Source organism: Podarcis tiliguerta (genome assembly GCF_965153285.1).
Source record: "Podarcis tiliguerta genome assembly, chromosome: Z".
Classification (NCBI taxonomy): domain Eukaryota; kingdom Metazoa; phylum Chordata; class Lepidosauria; order Squamata; family Lacertidae; genus Podarcis; species Podarcis tiliguerta.
This window is the reverse complement of record NC_139553.1, coordinates 38,755,817-38,774,570: the sequence shown is the minus strand read 5'-3', so window position 1 is coordinate 38,774,570 and position 18,754 is coordinate 38,755,817. Positions and strand designations below refer to the sequence as shown.

The 18,754-nt window shown below is 42.2% G+C and overlaps 1 protein-coding gene across 3 annotated transcripts in view; it reads left to right on the top strand.

Annotated features, from left to right (window-relative positions):
- GRIA3 (glutamate ionotropic receptor AMPA type subunit 3) overlaps positions 1–18,754 on the top strand; it is a 214,972-nt gene that overhangs the window by 59,150 nt on the left and 137,068 nt on the right. For all 3 annotated transcript variants that reach the window (XM_083422311.1, XM_083422309.1, XM_083422310.1), the window contains exon 3: positions 757–996. In XM_083422311.1, coding sequence (XP_083278437.1) covers positions 757–996 — 240 coding nt within the window. The remainder of the gene's footprint in view (positions 1–756; positions 997–18,754) is intronic.

Below are 18,754 nucleotides of genomic sequence, written 5' to 3'. Positions count from 1 at the left end.
GAGAAAAGATGTGTTTTAGTTTCTCTTTCCTAAGGTATTATTTTGATCCTATGTCAATGAGCTATTGTGGATAATATTTGTTCCCTTCTAAAATTATTTTAGCAGACTTCAGAGATTCTAAATATTATGATTTGTGGAAATAATGAATGCTCTGGGATCTGGTACTTGGGAATGCAGCATCGTATATTTACTGCAAAGGTTGTAGTCTCTATCCCTTGCAATTATTCCTCCATGAATCTTGGGCAGTTAAATATATCAAAGTCAAAACCTATCCCTTGCAATTATTCCTCCATGAATCTTGGGCAGTTAAATATATCATTACTAGGAAATGGTTGGTTTCCAAGTACGATGAAGATTATAGCTGTAAAGGGTGTTTCAGATGGCACAAAACAGATTTTCAAAAACAGATGCATAGAATGAGGTCTTCATAGATATCAAATGCTAAGGGCTCATAAGTTCCAGTTGTCTGTTTTGAAACATAAAATTGTGTTGTTTTGCTTTTTTTAAATGTGAAATTAGCAATAGAAGAATTCTAGTGACCCAAGTTTATGAGTCACTCCATTCTAAATCTGGATTTTCTTCTTGGCCTGAAAGCAAAGCAAACAGCAATCATCTTTGAAACTTGCCTTGTTAGTGAAGATGATTGTGACTTGCTTGCTATATAAGCATCACTGAAACTTCTTCATGTTTCTCATGCACTATCATCCATCTTTGCCCATCCCTGATTTGTAACAGCTTTGTTCTTTTGTCTCTTAGTCTGTTCGCAGTTTTCCAGGGGAGTGTATGCCATCTTTGGATTCTACGACCAGATGTCGATGAATACGCTGACGTCTTTCTGTGGGGCGCTGCACACATCTTTCATCACTCCCAGTTTCCCAACTGATGCTGATGTGCAATTTGTCATTCAAATGCGCCCAGCTCTGAAGGGAGCCATCTTGAGCCTCCTGACTTACTACAACTGGGAGAAGTTCGTGTACCTCTATGACACAGAAAGAGGTAAGACAATCCCTTTGAACTCCCTGTACTTTCCTCTCTCTGCTCCTACACACAAGGTATTTTATCTAACATAATTTGTATACTGCTTAATCATCATGATAGGTAAGCAGTTTCTTTCCTGGATCATCATCTGAGAGCTAGCATGGTATTGTGTTGTTCTAGGATTCATATCCAGGGTTTAAATTCCCACTTGGGCATGAAGCTCACTGGGCAACCTTGGGACAATCATTGGCTCTCAGTCTAACCTACCTCACAGGTTTGTGTGGGATTAAATGAGCCGGGGAGCACACCATGTGCATCATGCTGAGCTCCCTGTAGAGAAAAGAGGGGTATAAATGCAATAAAGAATGCAAAGAATAAATAAATAACAGATATGTGTTGATAACAGGCAGCTCCCTAGCCAGATCTGCCCTAGGTTGCACCAGCATGCCAAAGATTCTAAAGCTAACTCTCAGCTGTCAAAATAAGCCACCTTTGGGGCTGAGTATTCTTAGTCCTCTTCCTTAGTTCTCACTGTGGCTCTGTGATATGGGGAGGTGAAACCTAGATGTTAGTACTTAAGATGCTAAATACAAGAAGCAGTGTAAATTTATTTTTACTAAGCAAATATTAGCGAGGTCCAATAATAATAGCATTTTTAAAAAGCAGTGTGATTGAGCCATGATTGCAACCCATCACAATGTTATGCTAAGCCTGGTTCCCACAAATAGCAAATGAGGTAGTGACACTGTGTCTGGATTATACCACTTCAGGCTGCATAGTGAGGGGACAGCTCATTTGACTGAATAATCCCAAGTACCAAAAGAGAAAAAGAAATAATCACAGAGAAACCTGTGCAAAGAACCTGGGATGTCAAGAGGGAGAGATGCTAGCTTCCCCTTCTTAGAAATCCAGCTGGAGTTTATATCTCTATGCTCTTCCTTATCTCAAACTAATTGCTTTCTGCACACAAAGGATGGGCAGAGAAGTACATTTTGGACCAGAGGTGCCCATTCAAAAACCCATTTCTGCATTATTCAAGGAGGTGGAATTGCTCCCTGATGAGGAAAGGTTACAGTTAGGGTTTTCTAGTTTAGAGAAAGGACAGATAAGAGGCGACTTTATGGAGGTGTATAGAATTATACATATCATTGAAGAAAGTGGAAATTATTCCTCTCTTGTAACGCTACAGCTCGTGGGCAAGAAGTGAAGCTGAATGTTGGAAGATTTAGGAGAGGCAGAAGAAAGTACTTCTTTACACAGCTATCACACAAGAGTCAGTGGTGGTCACCAATGTGGATGACTTTAAAAGAGAATTAGATAAATTCATGGAGCGCAAGGTTACCAATTGTTCCTGGTCACAATGTCTATTTTCCACTTCCACTGTTGGCAGCAGTGGGGAGAGTGCTGTGATGCTCAGGTTTTTCTGGCAGGCTTCCCATGGGCACTTGATTGGCCACTGTAAGAATCTAATGCTGGTCCAGATGAGGCTGTGGTCTGATCCAGCAGAGCTCTTCTCATGTTTTCTTTATGTAATGTATTTGTATGCATGTGGATACACACACAAACACACACATATATATACACACATACATACGTACAGTTTGTATACTGTGTGTGTGTGTGTGTGTGTGCACGCGCACATGTGTGCATGTGTCTCCATGTGAAAATCCATACTTAAATACATGTTTGAATCCATATGAAATTTCATATTTAAATACATGTTTCCATTTGCATTACACATTTCTAAGGATACCTTATCCTAAAATATTCATTTTATACTCAACTTTATTTTTATATCTAAAAATGTGATTGTTGTATTGTGTGTCTTAAGTGCGGATGCTTATATTTCCATGTATGTGTAACTGGTTTTTATACCTGTAAGCTGCTTAAAAGTCTATTTTGGCTTTCAGTGGTATACACAGTGCTTTTTTTTCCTTAAAAAATGTTTAGGGGGTACTCTCATTTTCCTACTCATATTGAAATACTTCCCCTCAATGAGGTCAAACTTAGATTCATAAAATGTTTAGGGGTATGAGTACCCCTGGATACCCCCAGAATAAAAGGCACTGGGTATACATAAAATAATTTTAAAAATTAAATAAATAATTCTAACACACTTTTGGCACAATTTGATTAAGCGAAAATTGTTTCACAAAATTTGGAGAAAACCTGAGTGATTTTCTGATCTATTCATTACTCCAGGAGCTTGGTTTACTGAAAAGCGTGGACCAAAGAAAAACAAAAGCTACCCTCTATTCCAACTCTATACTGATTTAGAGTTCTGCTGCCTCTTTATATAAGGCCAAAGTGACAATTTGGGTACACCATCAAGAAGCAAAAAGTTGAGTTTCAATAGAGTGAAGCTTTTCAGCTTTGGGGTTTCTGGGTTTCTTGTGGGCTGATAAAGTCTGTGCAAAGCTGATTTTAAAAAAAGCTTTTGGGTGGGTGCTAAAATGACCAGCACATCACTCTTTTATCTTCGGGGGGGGGGTGCTGTATTCTATTCTGCACAGCAGTTTTATCACCCACAAGTCAGTGGTGGTAGGCGTGGCCAGAGGCAAAAGTTGTTGGAGCAATAACAGTAAATTTTACTTTTGCAGAGTAGGCTAGTTTCTACCTGCAGTCACGTGCCCCTCTATATCCACCATCCAGGCAAACAAGAGGCAATATCAGAGCTTAATGACATATTCCATCCAGGCAAAAACATTTGAGGAGAATGCAAAGCAGGGTTGGTGAGAGGTGTGTGGCCTGAGGAGAGTCACAAGATCACATTTTGCTCCGAGACCTGAGATTTCCCATCAATGGCATATGGTGGGGAGCAGGGAGGAATAATCCTATCGCTTGCTTTGTATGCACCTTTTAGTATAGTTTATGTTAAATTTTGAGATGCGGGTGATGCTATGGATTAAACCACAGAGCCTAGGACTTGCCGATCAGAAGGTCGGCGGTTCGAATCCCCGCGACAGGGTGAGCTCCCGTTGCTCGGTCCCTGCTCCTGCCAACCTAGCAGTTCGAAAGCACATCAAAGTGCAAGTAGATAAATAGGTACCACTCCAGCGGGAAGGTAAACGGTGTTTCTGTGCGCTGCTCTGGTTCTCCAGAAGTGGCTTAGTCATGCTGGACACATGACACAGAAGCTGTACTCCAGAAGTGGCTTAGTCATGCTGGACACATGACACGGAAGCTCACTCGGCCAATAAAGTAAGATGAGCACCGCAATCCCAGAGTCGACCACAACTGGACCTAGTGGTCAGGAGTCCCTTTACCTATGTTAAATTTACCAGAACTCTTGAGGAACTAAAAGACATCTCAAAGCCAGGTTCTCTAAAACAAATTGCTGACATACACACTCGTACAAATGTAAAGTTCACTGCAGTGCTTTTTCCCAACCTTTTGCTAAAAATGAGGTGCTAGTACTCATATCTTGATAACAATGATTGTGAGAAAGACAGGGGTACAGTATATCTCTGGGCACCATCACACACACAAAAATACTGCTCTTATCTAATCCAAGACAGTATGGCGAGCTCCAAAATTAGTTGCTGCTTGGAAACCGCAGGCTAGGTATTCAAATAGCTTTGACTACCCACAGATTTCAGATAGGGGAAAAACTGGCTTGGAGCTCCTCTGCTTTTTCTTTTAGCTGGGGAAGAGAACTTGGTCTGATTTTGTAAATATCTATAAAAATATAATTGCCTTACAGTTTTACCAAAAAAAAAAGCAAAGACAGTTTGTGTTTTGGGCAGATACAACCACAGTCAGAACATCTGTTTCATCTTTTTTGTGCTGTTAATGCCCTGTGAGGATATCTTTCCCAGACTAAGAAATTAAAGAAGTCTTGTAATTACTGCCCGAGGTCTTTAAATCCATAAAATGTAATAGAGATGCTTAGGCCCCAATACACACACACACTCATATGCACAGCTCAGTTGCTAGCAGTTGTTTGGGAAGCGTGCCCTGATTCACTTTGTAATATAGGCCTATCAGCACATCCTCATGCACAGGTGCTAAGTTAAATGGAGATATAGTTTGTACTGGTATAAAGGGTTCTGTGTTCCACACATTTAAATGTGCTTTGCAGCATAGACGTATCTCTGGTTCTGGTACCCAGGTCCTTCTGCTAGTGATGCCTAGGATAATGTCTCCATGAAATCTCAAAGCCTGTAGAATCCGCCAGGCGTGGTATGAGAGGGGTATCAGCTCAGGTCTTTCCGATGAGCAATCTAAACTGTCCCACACAGAACTCTTGGCTCCCCATGAGAGATTTGAGAGCACAGAGGGCACAATCTAAGGCTGCTCGAGTTCTGGAACTGAAGAGCACCAGCTTGGTGGATGTTTGTTCTAAGACCATATGGAAGTCACTAGAATTTCCAAGGGTGTTTTGTTTTGTTTTGTTTTTTACTTTCCATCTACTTTTATTGTTTCTGGGGGAAACCAGAGCAAGCTGGAGTTGCAGGACAAGTGCATTAGCTTTTGGAACAGGAGACCCTAAATCCCATCTTCTTGAGAGTTGTAATTGTATTTGACAGCATCTGAAACATTTGGCAGTTTGGGTAGCCTGCCTAATCTATTGTGATGGGTCTTCAAATAAGGGAGCATCGCGAGAGCCTCCCCAGTAATTGTGGTGAGTGATTGCTTGTATCAGATGGTTCAGTAAAAGACCTCATATACGTCACTGCCAAAATCCCACTGAAAATTGGGGCGGGCGGGCAAGGAGAGGAATCTGGAACTGTCATACTTTTTAATAATTTGTTCTGTCAAATCTTTGCTTGCTCGGGGCACTACTGGGAGACGGTACTGAGCAATTTTCTGTCGGTTCTTGAAATACATTATCATTTAAATACAATCTCTCTCTCAGTGTGTAAACATTATTAGCTTACTAGGCTGTTGTTAGAATGGGGTGATCGGTGAGAAATCGCAGGCTGTTGAGCTGTTTCCTCCTTGGTTTGACTATTGAGTTGCTGGGAAAGACAGATAGAAAGCATTAAACTCTGGATTTACCAGTGGAATGGCAAGTAGCATATTACAGGTGTTTGCAAAATAGAATGTGTTTTTGTAGAGGGGTATATTATATTGTAAGCTCCTTGGAAGGCAGGGACTTATTTTGCTCATGTTCTGTAAAGAGCTCCAGCACTGTAATCTAAGTCCTTAACACTGTGTCACACTTTGGGGTGATCAAAATTCGAAACACAGGATGCAAACTTGATTACAGCATGGCTAGGATCACTAAGGATGAAGAGGAAGCTTAAATCCTCTGCTGTAACTGAGTCCATGGGATATACCCAGGTTTAGTTGTACCGGGAGTGGATCCACTGGAGATACTGCATATATATATATATATATATATATATATATATATATATGTATGTATATGTATATGTATATATAAATGGGTGGGGGGGAAACATAGTGTTGCCTTAAGAAGACAAAAAGATATCTGCTTGGGCAATAGCCTTCCCCTACATTTGCTCTGTATCTGCTGCCCTGCAGGACATCTTCGAAATAAGATAAGATTAAGGAGTAAGTCCTATACAAATCTGGAATAGAATCTCTAAAATGGTTGGAGGCACCTTGTATGCCTCCTTCTACCAACTCCTGCAGCCCAGCTGATGTAAAACGTTTTGCTCTGCTGTCCTTTGGACCACATCAGTGGGTCCAACGTGTCAGCAAGGGTCATTGTCTGGGCAACCCAGGGCCTCCATGCACACTGCCCAAGCTTGCACCCCAGGGAGGTCACTTCAGTGCTGTTAACACAGCATTTGCTCTCCAGCAACAGGTATTCAATGGAATATTTCAGGTATTGGGAATGTGACACTCCAGCTTCTATATCTGGTCCTGCCTGGAAAGGAATGCAGTCCTCAGACTGGAAAAGGGTTACCTGCTTCAGGTATATCGGCATCAAAGATGGAGGTTCCACTTGATCATTATGACTAAATGCTGTTGCACGCAGAAGGCTCCGGGTTTCCACCTAAAGTAGCAGCAAGTGATGGGAAAGGCTTCTGCCTAAGACCCTAAGGAGTTCTTGCTACTGAGAGTGAGAGTCCTTCATTTGAAGGGTTGTTCAGTCCTACTCCAGTTTAAAGTTAAAGAGCCCTAAGAAGGGTGAATAAGTGCCTTGAACTTATGCATCAGCAATTAACACCTGGGCAAAAGCCTAAGCTGGCAGAAGGATGCTTGGCTATAGTGGGAAAGACTGTCACATTCTTTTTAAGCTCTTTCTGTAATGGCACCAAGACATTCAATGTGGAATTCAATGTAGCACTAAGGAGATAGTTCCCACAGAGAAAGCATTTTCTCCCTCTGATCTGGGAAATTCCCAAACACTCCAGAGCATATCTGGGGAATGTGTGGGGTGAACCCCAGTGTACCAATGAGAGTCCTTTCACTGGTTTCTGCTAGCGGAATAAGGTAGTTTAATCTGGTCCATAAATTAGTACACACACACACACATAATTGAAAACATGGCTCCTTTTTTTCTGGCAATGATTTGGGACTGCCTACATATCAGAGTAGATAATTCTGGTCTAGATGGGCAGATACTCTCTTCTAAGACAGCTTCTCATATGTGAAGGGCAAGCTGTGAAGAACTACATGCAAAAACCCATGCTTCAGTATAGCATCTGATTTGCATGCAGAAGGTCTTAGGTTTAATTCCCAGTATCTCAGGTAGGACTGGGAAAGTCCTCTATCTGAGGTTCTGGAGAACCACCACCAGTCAGTGCCATAGCTGTCAATGTTTCCCTTTTTTTAAAAGGGAAATTCCCTTATTCCAAATAGGATTCCTCGCAAGAAAAGGGAAAAGTTGACAGCTATGGTCAGTGCACATAATACTGAGATAGATGGGTCAAAACTCAGACTTAGTATAAGATTACCTATGTTCCTATTCAAATGAGAGTAACAGTCAGCTGAGAACAACTAAAGATGCAATAATATTATCCATGCTATCTTTACATATTCTCATCTAAACAGGTAGAGAATCAGACCTTAAAGGCCTAATCTTGACTCAACAAGCTAAGAAGGTGGGAGGAATTTAAGTCAGCAATTATTGTTTTCTTACTTCACTGCTAAGTAGTTGTTTAGTCGTTTAGTCGTGTCTGACTCTTCGTGACCCCATGGACCAGAGCACGCCAGGCACTTCTGTCTTCCACTGCCTCCCACAGTTTGGTCAGACTCATGTTTGTAGCTTCGAGAACAGCTACAAGTAATGCTGTAGCTGTGGCTAAGTAGACCACAGGGTAAAACACCATGGTGGGAAATCTATTAATTTGATGTACAGAGCAGCCATGTTGAGAGTCATGTTTAAATGCAATAACAAAATGAATGGTTTTTTTCATGGTTCTTGGGGGGCTGCTAAGTTGGTATTTATCCTAAACAATGATGGTGAGTTTGTGCTGCTTTCATAATCATACCTCTTTCACAAATAAGAGGCAAAACTTCCTAGACTTATAGCCAAATAATTTATTACCATCATGCATTGGAACACCATCCATGGAGGCAAGGAGATGTCATACATTGAAAAAATATTTCCTGAAGATCTAAAGCAGGTATTTCACCACCACTTTTAACAAGTCTTGTGTTTAGTTTTGGTCAGTTTTAGTAATATGCATACATTTATTTATTTTTCATTATAAAATAAACATCACAACAAACATCACAACAAATAAATAAAATAAAAATACAACAAATAAAAACAGATAAAACAGTTCTCAAAAGAACTCAACCTTATAGGGGAGCCTATAAGCCACTGAGCAGAAAGTGTGGTCCTGCTATGCTAGTCATGGATTCCCCCAAAGGATCCTGGGGACTGTAGTTTGTTAAGAGTGCTGAGAGTTCAACAAAGACTCCTATTCCACTCTCAGAGGTGCAATTTCCATAGTGGTTTAACAATCAATCCCTCTACCCAAGGAACGCTGGGAATTTAGCTCTGTAAGGGAAATAGGGGCCTCCTAACAAATAGCCTCCTAACAAATGGGACTAGGGTGGCACTGTGGGTTAAACCACAGAGCTTAGGACTTGTGGATGAGATGGTCGGCGGTTCGAATCCCCGTGACGGGGTGAGCTCCCGTTGCTCGGTCCCTGCTCCTGCCAACCTAGCAGTTCGAAAGCATGTGAAAGTGCAAGTAGATAAATAGGTACTGCTCCAGCGGGAAGGTAAATGGCATTTCCATGTGCTGCTCTGGTTTGCCAGAAGTGGCTTTGTCATGCTGGCCACATGACCCGGAAGCTGTACGCCGGCTCCCTCGGCCAATAAAGCGAGATGAGCGCTGCAACCCCAGAGTTGGTCACGACTGGATCTAATGGTCAGTGGTCCCTTACCTTTACCTTTAACAAATAGCAGAACCCTTAACAAACTCAAGTTCCTAGGATTCTTTGGGAGGAGTCATGACTCTTTAAAGTGGTATAATGTTACTGCCTTAACTGTGTAGTGCAGATAGGACTTTCATCTGGTGGTTCACAGACTCTGGGGGCCTCGCCTACTTCATCCTTCTAAGACCTCCCAAGCACATTTTGAGCATGAGACAAGCATTGTGTGTTATGAGATAGGAGATAGGTGCAGAGCTCTTTAGCTTAGCACAGAAAAATGGGGATGGGCTATGAACAAAAGATAAAATTTAGAAACAATGTCTAAAATCCTCCAAAGCTTCTCATGCACTGATCAATATCACCAAGATTAATAAGGAAAGCAAACAGAATTATTTAGGGCATAAAGAGAGGCAGCACTGAATGCAAGATCTGCATGGAAGGCAATTCCAATGCGCGGCCATTTGAGAGTTGCAGACATGCCATGTGTATAAGCAGGCACTTGTTTTAATACATCCTATTTAAATATTAACCAGATCATAAATATGCATGCTTGTGCTACTCTCACAGAACAGGATAAAGCATGTTTAATTTTCATGGTATATGTAGATATGTAAATAATTTAAGGGAAAGATACTTTGTTCACTGAATTTTTGGAATGCATCTGTGGACCAATTCTAGCAACAAACATGCATGCAGATGAAATGATGGTTCCTCTCACCCTCCTCTACTTGGTTCTACCCCTGACCTCAACCTCCACCATCAGGACTATTTAGGGATATTTATTATGTCCCTATAGTAAATATATAACCCCTTTTCTCTCCATTTCTCTCCTTGATTTATTTTATCACCAACTCTCAAGTGTGTGTGTGTAATATATTCTCATTCTGACTTTCTTGTGGACAATGTAATATATATATATATATGTATATGCTTTCGTAGATTTTCACGGGTACAGGAATGCAGGTTTTGGTGTCCTCGGGTGTCTTCCCGTGTAAAAGTTGGGGTGTCTAGGCGACGTTTCGACGAGGTCTCACTCGTCATCTTCAGGCTGGTGCTTTCGGCTTCTTGTTACTGGAACAGAGCAGGATCTCAGTGTTTGAGTTCCTATAAATACTGTTGAGGAGGTGTGGTGTATAGCCTCCAATGTTCTGGGCAGAGAGGAGGTTCCCAGGCTGGTGTGCCTTTTCTTCTTTTGTTCCTTAATTACTTGAGGGATATCTTGAGTGATTTCTTGAGTGATTTCCTGAATCCCACTTAGGTGGGTCATTAGGTGTGGATTAGTTGCTAAAGCCTTCGTGTCTTGAACTCTTGAACTTTGTGAAGAGTTTTTCTGAGAAGATGGCTGTACTGCACTTGGTTGTGCTCTGGCTTGGCCAAGCCAGAGCACAACCAAGTGCAGTACAGCCATCTTCTCAGAAAAACTCTTCACAAAGTTCAAGAGTTCAAGACACGAAGGCTTTAGCAACTAATCCACACCTAATGACCCACCTAAGTGGGATTCAGGAAATCACTCAAGAAATCACTCAAGATATCCCTCAAGTAATTAAGGAACAAAAGAAGAAAAGGCACACCAGCCTGGGAACCTCCTCTCTGCCCAGAACATTGGAGGCTATACACCACACCTCCTCAACAGTATTTATAGGAACTCAAACACTGAGATCCTGCTCTGTTCCAGTAACAAGAAGCCGAAAGCACCAGCCTGAAGATGACGAGTGAGACCTCGTCGAAACGTCGCCTAGACACCCCAACTTTTACACGGGAAGACACCCGAGGACACCAAAACCTGCATATATGTATATATATATATATTCACACACACACACACACACACACACACACACACTATGTCAAATATACAGTGGTACCTCTGGTTGCAAACAGGATCCGTTCCGGAGCCCCGTTCGCAACCTGAAAAGAATGTAACCCACGTCTGCGCATCTGCGCACGGGTGGGTCGTGATTCGCAGCATCTGCTACTCTCACAGAACAGGATAATGTCATGATGTCATTTTGCGTGTCTGCACATGCGTGAGCGGCAAAACCTGGAAGTAACCCTTTCCGGTACTTCCAGGTCGCCGTGGGACGCCACCTGAAAACGCGCAACCTGAAGCAAACGTAACATGAGGTGTGACTGTATATAAATGAGAAATAAAACACAAAACCATATAAATTAAACAGAAATGTTAAAGACAAACATCAATTTACCATTGTTGAAGGATATGCTCTTAAATGGCCTGGTGAAACAGAAAGGTTTTTGGCAGGCATTTAAAAGTTGGCCCCAAAGGCACCTGCTGAATCTCTATTGGCAGAGTATTCCATGGGATGGGGCCAATGAAACTGAAGATTTGGTTTATTGTTTGGTCTCTGAGCACAGTAACTTGGGTAATGACTGACAATGCTCCTGCAGATGATCTCAGTGATTGAGCTGGGATATAAGGGTTCAGGCAAACCCCGAGGCACCCTATTGCAGTCAACACGCTTAAAATTACAAATCAAGGATAAACTGGGCAGCACACCCAGTATCTAGTGAGAATATATATATATATATATATATATATATATGCGGGTGGCACTGTGGGTTAAACCACAGAGCCTAGGACTTACCGATCAGAAGGTCAGCGGTTCAAATCCCCATGACGGGGTGAGCTCCTGTTACTCGGTCCCAGCTCCTGCCAACCTAGCAGTTCGAAAGCACATCAAAGTGCAAGTAGATATATAGGTATCACTCCAGCAGGAAGGTAAACGACGTTTCCGTGTGCTGCTCTGGTTCTCCAGAAGTGGCTTAGTCATGTTGGCCACATGACCCGGAAACTGTACGCCGGCTCCCTCGGCCAATAAAGCGAGATGAGCGCTGCAACCCCAGAGTCGGTCACAACTGGATCTAATGTTCAGGGGTCCCTTTACCTTTATATATATATATACCGGTATATATATATATATATATATATATATATATATATATATATAGTCTAATAGATATAAATGGCAGAACTTACCTTTCACATGATCTGACTCCTCTCCTGCAATACCCATTTTTGTTTTCTTCTATGTTGCCATCTGCAAAAGACATGTTTATGTCAATTCATGTTTCTGTTTATGTGCATGTTTATGTTATCGTTTTCTTACATTATCTGTACATAGTCAGCACTTAATTGAAAACATCAGCAAACAAAAAAATACACACACACAAACATAAAACACAAAATCATCAAAATTGGAAAAATAACAGGTTCACATGGGGGATAGCACCCAAATAAGGCTCTTGCCTCCAGCAGTGACTGGTCAGTTCAATACAGGAAGCTGAGCAAGATAAAGGCCACCTCCCCTTGTTTTTCTTCCATCAGTGGATGTTCCACTGATTATCCCAGAACATGGAGGTCTTGTTTATTGGCTACTGCACTATGGTTAATGGCCATTGCTGGACCTACCATTGATTGGGTTGTCACAGGGATGGTCACACATTGGGTGAGTGAGTCAAACTACAAATGCACAAAACATTGAGGAGTTGATGGGGCTGAGGGTGAAGGAGTGAATTAATAATCTAGAACATGCTTTTTCTGTAAGACACAGGTATTCAGGCCAAGCTGCAGGCTGCATGTGATTGGGTGCACAGGAGAATCGGTAGGTTTGTGCAACAAAGGGGTGGATGCCACACATTAAAGGGGAACCTGAAATTTATGAGAATACTAGAAGAGGGGTGAGGAACACTTTTCAGCCCAAGGGTCTTTCTGAGCAGCTTTCTGAGGGCCATATGTCAGTGGGGGGTGTGGGCAGTTATGAAAATGGGAAACACAACAAATACAAAATTCACCGTTGTCACAGAACTCTCCATTTGGCTCACTCAGTCATCTTCCCCCAACCATGCCCATCTGTTCTCATAAGTGATGTCAGGTAGACAGAACTGGAAATTGCATCTGGAAAATCAGGTTTGAACTCTCCACATATCAACGGATGGGCAGAGAAGTTCATTCCTGCTTGGTTAGGGTTCACGAGTTTCTTCCCCACAGGGAACTTGCTGGTACACCTGAATCCTGCAAAAACCAGGACCAAACTCCCTGTGTATCAGCTGATATGTGGGGAGTTCAATCCTGCTTGGTCACTATGTTCGCCTATCTCCACAGGTCAATTTTAACAAGTGGGCAGGACCACTCACCTCGTGTCATTATGATTTCAGATGATTGGCTGGTGGTCCCACCCACCTGTCCATTTTGGCCCACATGTTGGGGAGATAAATGTCTGTCCCACTGGGCCAAAAATGTTCCCACCCCTGACTATACAGAAGTATAGTCTCCCTCTCTCTCCTGACCAAAAAAAGTCATCAGCTGAGCCCAAGGGTAAATTCTAAGCAGGCAAAAACACTCATGCAAGGCCAGTGAGGGAGATGATCTGGGAAAAGTTCCAAGGAGTAGATAGAGAAGCTCAGGGGGTGCTCATTTGTCCCCTAGGCCCCCTACCACTTCAGAAGACTCCCTCCCCCAAGTTTGAAAAATTCTGTCTGAGAACGCCACTGAACTCCACTCCTCTTCTCATTCGCTGCCTCATTCGAGGCCTCAGGGAAGACATATTTCAAGGCCTCTGTGTGACTGCCATTCATAACTGCTGTAAAATAGGCCGAGGTCCCCATGAAACTGTTCTCAAGTTCCTCTTATTCTTCCCCCATTAAAAAAATAACAGCGCGGAGATGAATTCTTAGGGCTGCTGTGTATAAACATTTCCGCAGCTTCTCCTTTTCATATATCAAGGTGAAGGAAGAGCAGATAAAACTTCAGGTGCTTCATTTAGTATTGCCAAGTGTAAGACTTGCTACAGTAAAGATGGAACAGACAGGGGCTGATTAATTCTGCCATTCTTTCTATTATTCAGATGCCTACAGCAATATATTGCATCCGAAATGCACATCTGACATTAATCATGGCGGAAGCCCCAGTTGACTTCCGTAGAGCTACTCATCTGCTTAAATTTTAAGAGAACGATTGATCCCCCTTTACCACGCTCTTCAATGAAATATTTGGTGTTGCAGCATTAGACAAATTGCCGTATTTTTTGCTCTATAAGACTCACTTTTTCCCTCCTAAAAAGTAAGGGGAAATGTGTGTGCGTCTTATGGAGCGAATGCAGGCTGCGCAGCTATCCCAGAAGCCAGAACAGCAAGAGGGATCGCTGCTTTCGCTGTGCAGCGATCTCTCTTGCTGTTCTGGCTTCTGAGATTCAGAATATTTTTTTTTCTTGTTTTCCTTCTCCAAAAACTAGGTGCGTCTTATGGTCTGGTGCGTCTTATAGAGCAAAAAATACGGTACTTGTGGGGTCTAATCCAACTTGCCAGTAGCGTGCTGGCCATTTCCTACCTCCTGCTCTCAAAATCCCAGGCACTTAAATTATAGAAGTGGGATCCTGCCACAAAATGTTGCAGACCTTTATTCCATCAAGCTCAGTACTGTCTACACTGGCTGGCAGTGTGTCTCTAGGGTTTCAGACAGGGGACATTCCTGACCCAACCTGGATATTTCAGGAATTGAACCTGGGACCTTCTGCATGCTAGGCAGATGCTGTACCACTGGGCTATATAGCCTTCCTGGCTTCTGCTGAGAGTTCAATTCACTCCATTCTCTTACCAGCACCCAAACCTTCACTCAGCATTCTGTGCTCACTGTGGCTGCTCAGTCCTCATTTTGGTTCCCCCTCCCTGCCTCTCTGTGTGCACAAATGTATTGGATTTCATTTATTTTTATGGGCAACTCCCATTTATTTACTGAATTTCTATTCTACCCCTTCCTCCAAATTCTGCAAAGCAATGCAAACATTGTGGTCTTCTTTTTTAAGCATTTTAAAGCATCAAATAAATGTGTTAATTGTACAGGCAGCATAGGACGCTGGCAAGGAGATACATAAAACATGAAAGGAGACTGGTATATTTGGTCTCCTCAGAAGACAGTAGCAGCTACTGTTACACATTTAGGGCTCACATTAGTGTTTACAGCCCTCAACAACGTACGTCCCCCTATATCTGAGATTGTCTCCATCCTATAGATCTATAGACTCATGGTACTTCCTCCATCCTCAAAAGTGTGGGGTATGGTGGCCCAGGAGAGGGCATTCTCTGGGGCAGCCCCTACACTGTGGAACTCCCTCCCCACAAAGGTGTGTTTAGCATCTTCCACTATACAAGTTTTTGCTCTACGCTGCGGATATACTTCTTTACCTTGGCCCTTGGCAATTAAGGTATTTTGCTTTGCAAGTCCAACCTTATTTGCTGAATTTATATTGTTTTGTCCCACATGGAATGGTTTTATGTGTTTTCTAACTGTTATGATTTTAGCTGCTTTTATAACTGTATTTTCTGTGAGAAGGGTGAGTGAGAAAACTTATAAATAAATAGTAAGACCAACCAAATTACATACTAATTATAATTAGCTGTATATACACAATTTGTTAATTTATTTTTTTTGCACATTGACTGTTAAAGCTTTTTTAAAAAAGAAGCAACAACGCCATATTTTTTTTCAGTGCAGAAAACACACATTCCTTCCCTAAGGACATTTAACCGCAGCTTCTCAGTGTGAACCAGGAAATTGTTCATCTAGGCAATGAGAAGGGTTCTCCTCATGTTTTCTACAACTGTGTGTCTTCCTTCATCTTCCTTTTCCAGTTACTGCATTCCTTTCCCCCCCTCCCCAGTATTTTGCTTTTCAGTCAGTCTACAGATGGCAGCTGAGTATTTATTGGGCTGTTTCGGGGTTTTCCCTGTCTCCTTTCTGAAGACTTCTGCAAACCTTGGGGGTTATTCTGAGTCTGCTAATATCTCCCTCTTGCCCATGGGGGAAGCCATTTTTGCTTCGTTTGTACAAGCACAAAAAGACTTGATTCAGAAACAGTCAAGGATGACAGCTGATAGCCGGTTTGTATATAGAAGCAAACAGCTACAGGCCCCTTCCTATAGAATGACGAGGGATACAGTCACGTCATGCAAACTCTACCTCTTTGGCACTAAAATGTGTGTCTTCACTCAACGAGGCTGATAATTCCTTGTACTGAGCCAAAGCATGTAGTTTTTTTTGTGTTGTTTATTATTGTTGTTGTTGTTGTTGTTGTTGTTGTTATTGTTACTCCTCAAAATTCACACAATGGAATCTACTGTTTTCTCTTACCTGCTTAATTATCCATGTCATGTTTTCTGGGAAAGCATTAATTCCCTTAGTGGAGCATAATGATGACTCAGATGTTTTATAGGGTGGGGGGAGGAACACAAACATGACAAACTTTGTGCATCTGGAGGATGAAATGATCTCGTTTTGAATTAATTTTAAAGCAATTTGTAAAGTGTTTCCCTCTTACAAAGATGGATTTTGTTTGGCATTCCAATGAGATGTTTAAAACCGTAGTCATCCCTCCTCCCTCATATATCCTTGCTTCTAGTGAGTCACAGCTTAATTTCCTAGCAAATGTGGTAAACAGACGATATTGTATTCTTGGGGTAATTCTCCTTTGTAAAGTGAATATGGATTGGTTCAATACCATCCAGAGAATCAGATAAATCTGCGAATAACAGTTGATGGGGTAGTGGGGTGGGGGGTGGGAGAGCTGAAGCCCTCATGCTATGGAATGGACTCCTTTGGAAGGTGGAAAACTCTCCTTCATTGGAAAGCCATCCCAGTCAGAGATTCTTTCAATGCAATTCCTGCATTGTAGCGGTTGTACTAGATGACCCTTAGAGTCCATTCGATTATTTATTTATTTATTCGTTCACTCATACATACATACATACATACATACCCCACCCATCTGCCTGGGTTTCCCCGGCCACTTTGGGAGGCTCCCAACAGAATATTGAAAGCACGATAAAACATCAAACATTAAAAACTTCCCTAAAGAGGGCTGCCTTCTAAACGTCAGGTAGTTGTTTATTTCTTTGACATCTGGTGGGAGGGTGTTCCACAGGGCAGGTGCCACTACCGAGAAGGCCCTCTGCCTGGTTCCCAGTAACCTCACTTCTCGCAGTGAGGGAACTGCCAGAAGGCCCTCAGAGCTGGACCTCAATGTCCGGGTTGAACAATGGGAGTGAAGACGCTCCTTACAGGGCCGAGGCCATTTAGGGCTTTAAACGTCAGCACCAACCCTTTGAATTATGCTCAGAAACTCAACAATTACAACTCAACACATCCATGATTCTGTGCCCTGCTTGTGAACCTTCTAGAGACATTTGGTTTGCCTGTGTGAGTAACAGAAAACTGGGCTAGATGGGCCATTGGCCTAAAAACAGGAGGACTCTTCTGGATTGTACCAGCAGGCAATCCATTATTTACATGAATGAAATGCACTACTCTGTTCCAGCTTGACCTGAACAGGAGCGCGCCACTTTTTTTTTTTACTTTTTTTGCTAGTACCACAAAATAGGATTTTAGCTTGAGGATTTTGTTACTAAAAGGCAGCATGTTCCCAGGAATCAGCTCCTAGTCAAGGCTTGGTGTCGTTAACAACGTCTACATGCTGTTGATGCTGACAGCAATACACAGTTAGACAGAGAAAGATTGTGGAAAGAGCTGGATTTGGGTTGTATTATCAATTAATTAATTATATTATTAAATCTGCGGACAGATTTAATAATATAGTTAATTACATTATTGTTATATGATTGCGCATCATTAATTTAAATGGGGCGCACCATCAATAATATGTTGTTTGTGTAGTGGGGAAAAATAATAGCGAATTGCAGACTGTGGAAGAAAATGATGGCAGCGAATATTGATTGTATTTTCCTGCCTGATTACCATTCCTACTTGCAGATGGACACACAAACTGACCCAGTTCCTAGCACCATTCTTCATTTCCATGGAATTCTCTGACATACCCAGGAAGATCTCAAGCTAGCCTTTCTCATGGACAGAAAAAAATGGAGGAGGGAGCCATTTTGATGAGCATTTTCTCAGGGAATTATTATTTTTTCCTGAGCCACTTCCACTCAGCTCTAGCCTGAATTTTCCAAATGTGCTACAAGAAATCAGCCCTGGGTCCCCCAAAAGCACTGATTGGCTAATGGAAACTTGTAGCAAACATCTCTGTCTGCCTCAGAGCATAGTGCAGCCCAGGAGCCAGACTTGTAACTAATGAAAACATAAACCCCAGCTCTGTTTCCTTAGCCCCATAGGGAGCATATTTTATTAGAATCATAAATTTGAGTTTAGCTACTGGGGCTGCCGCTACGGCAAGGCATGGCACTCGGATAAAAGGGAGATCCTCCTGGGAAGGTTAAAGGAGTCCCAAGCACCAGTTGTTAAGGATTCTGCAGGAGTCTTGCAACTGTATGTCACAAAAGCTTTAACATGTCTTTTGCCTTTGAGATAGTTCTGTCAATGCCACACGCGGCACCTGATGGTATCGCTAGTCTAGTATACGTGCGCCTATCTACATGAATGTTACTGAGACTGGAGATGTGTTTGCTGAGAGTATTTAATTCAGTGGGTTTATAGAGATGGCTC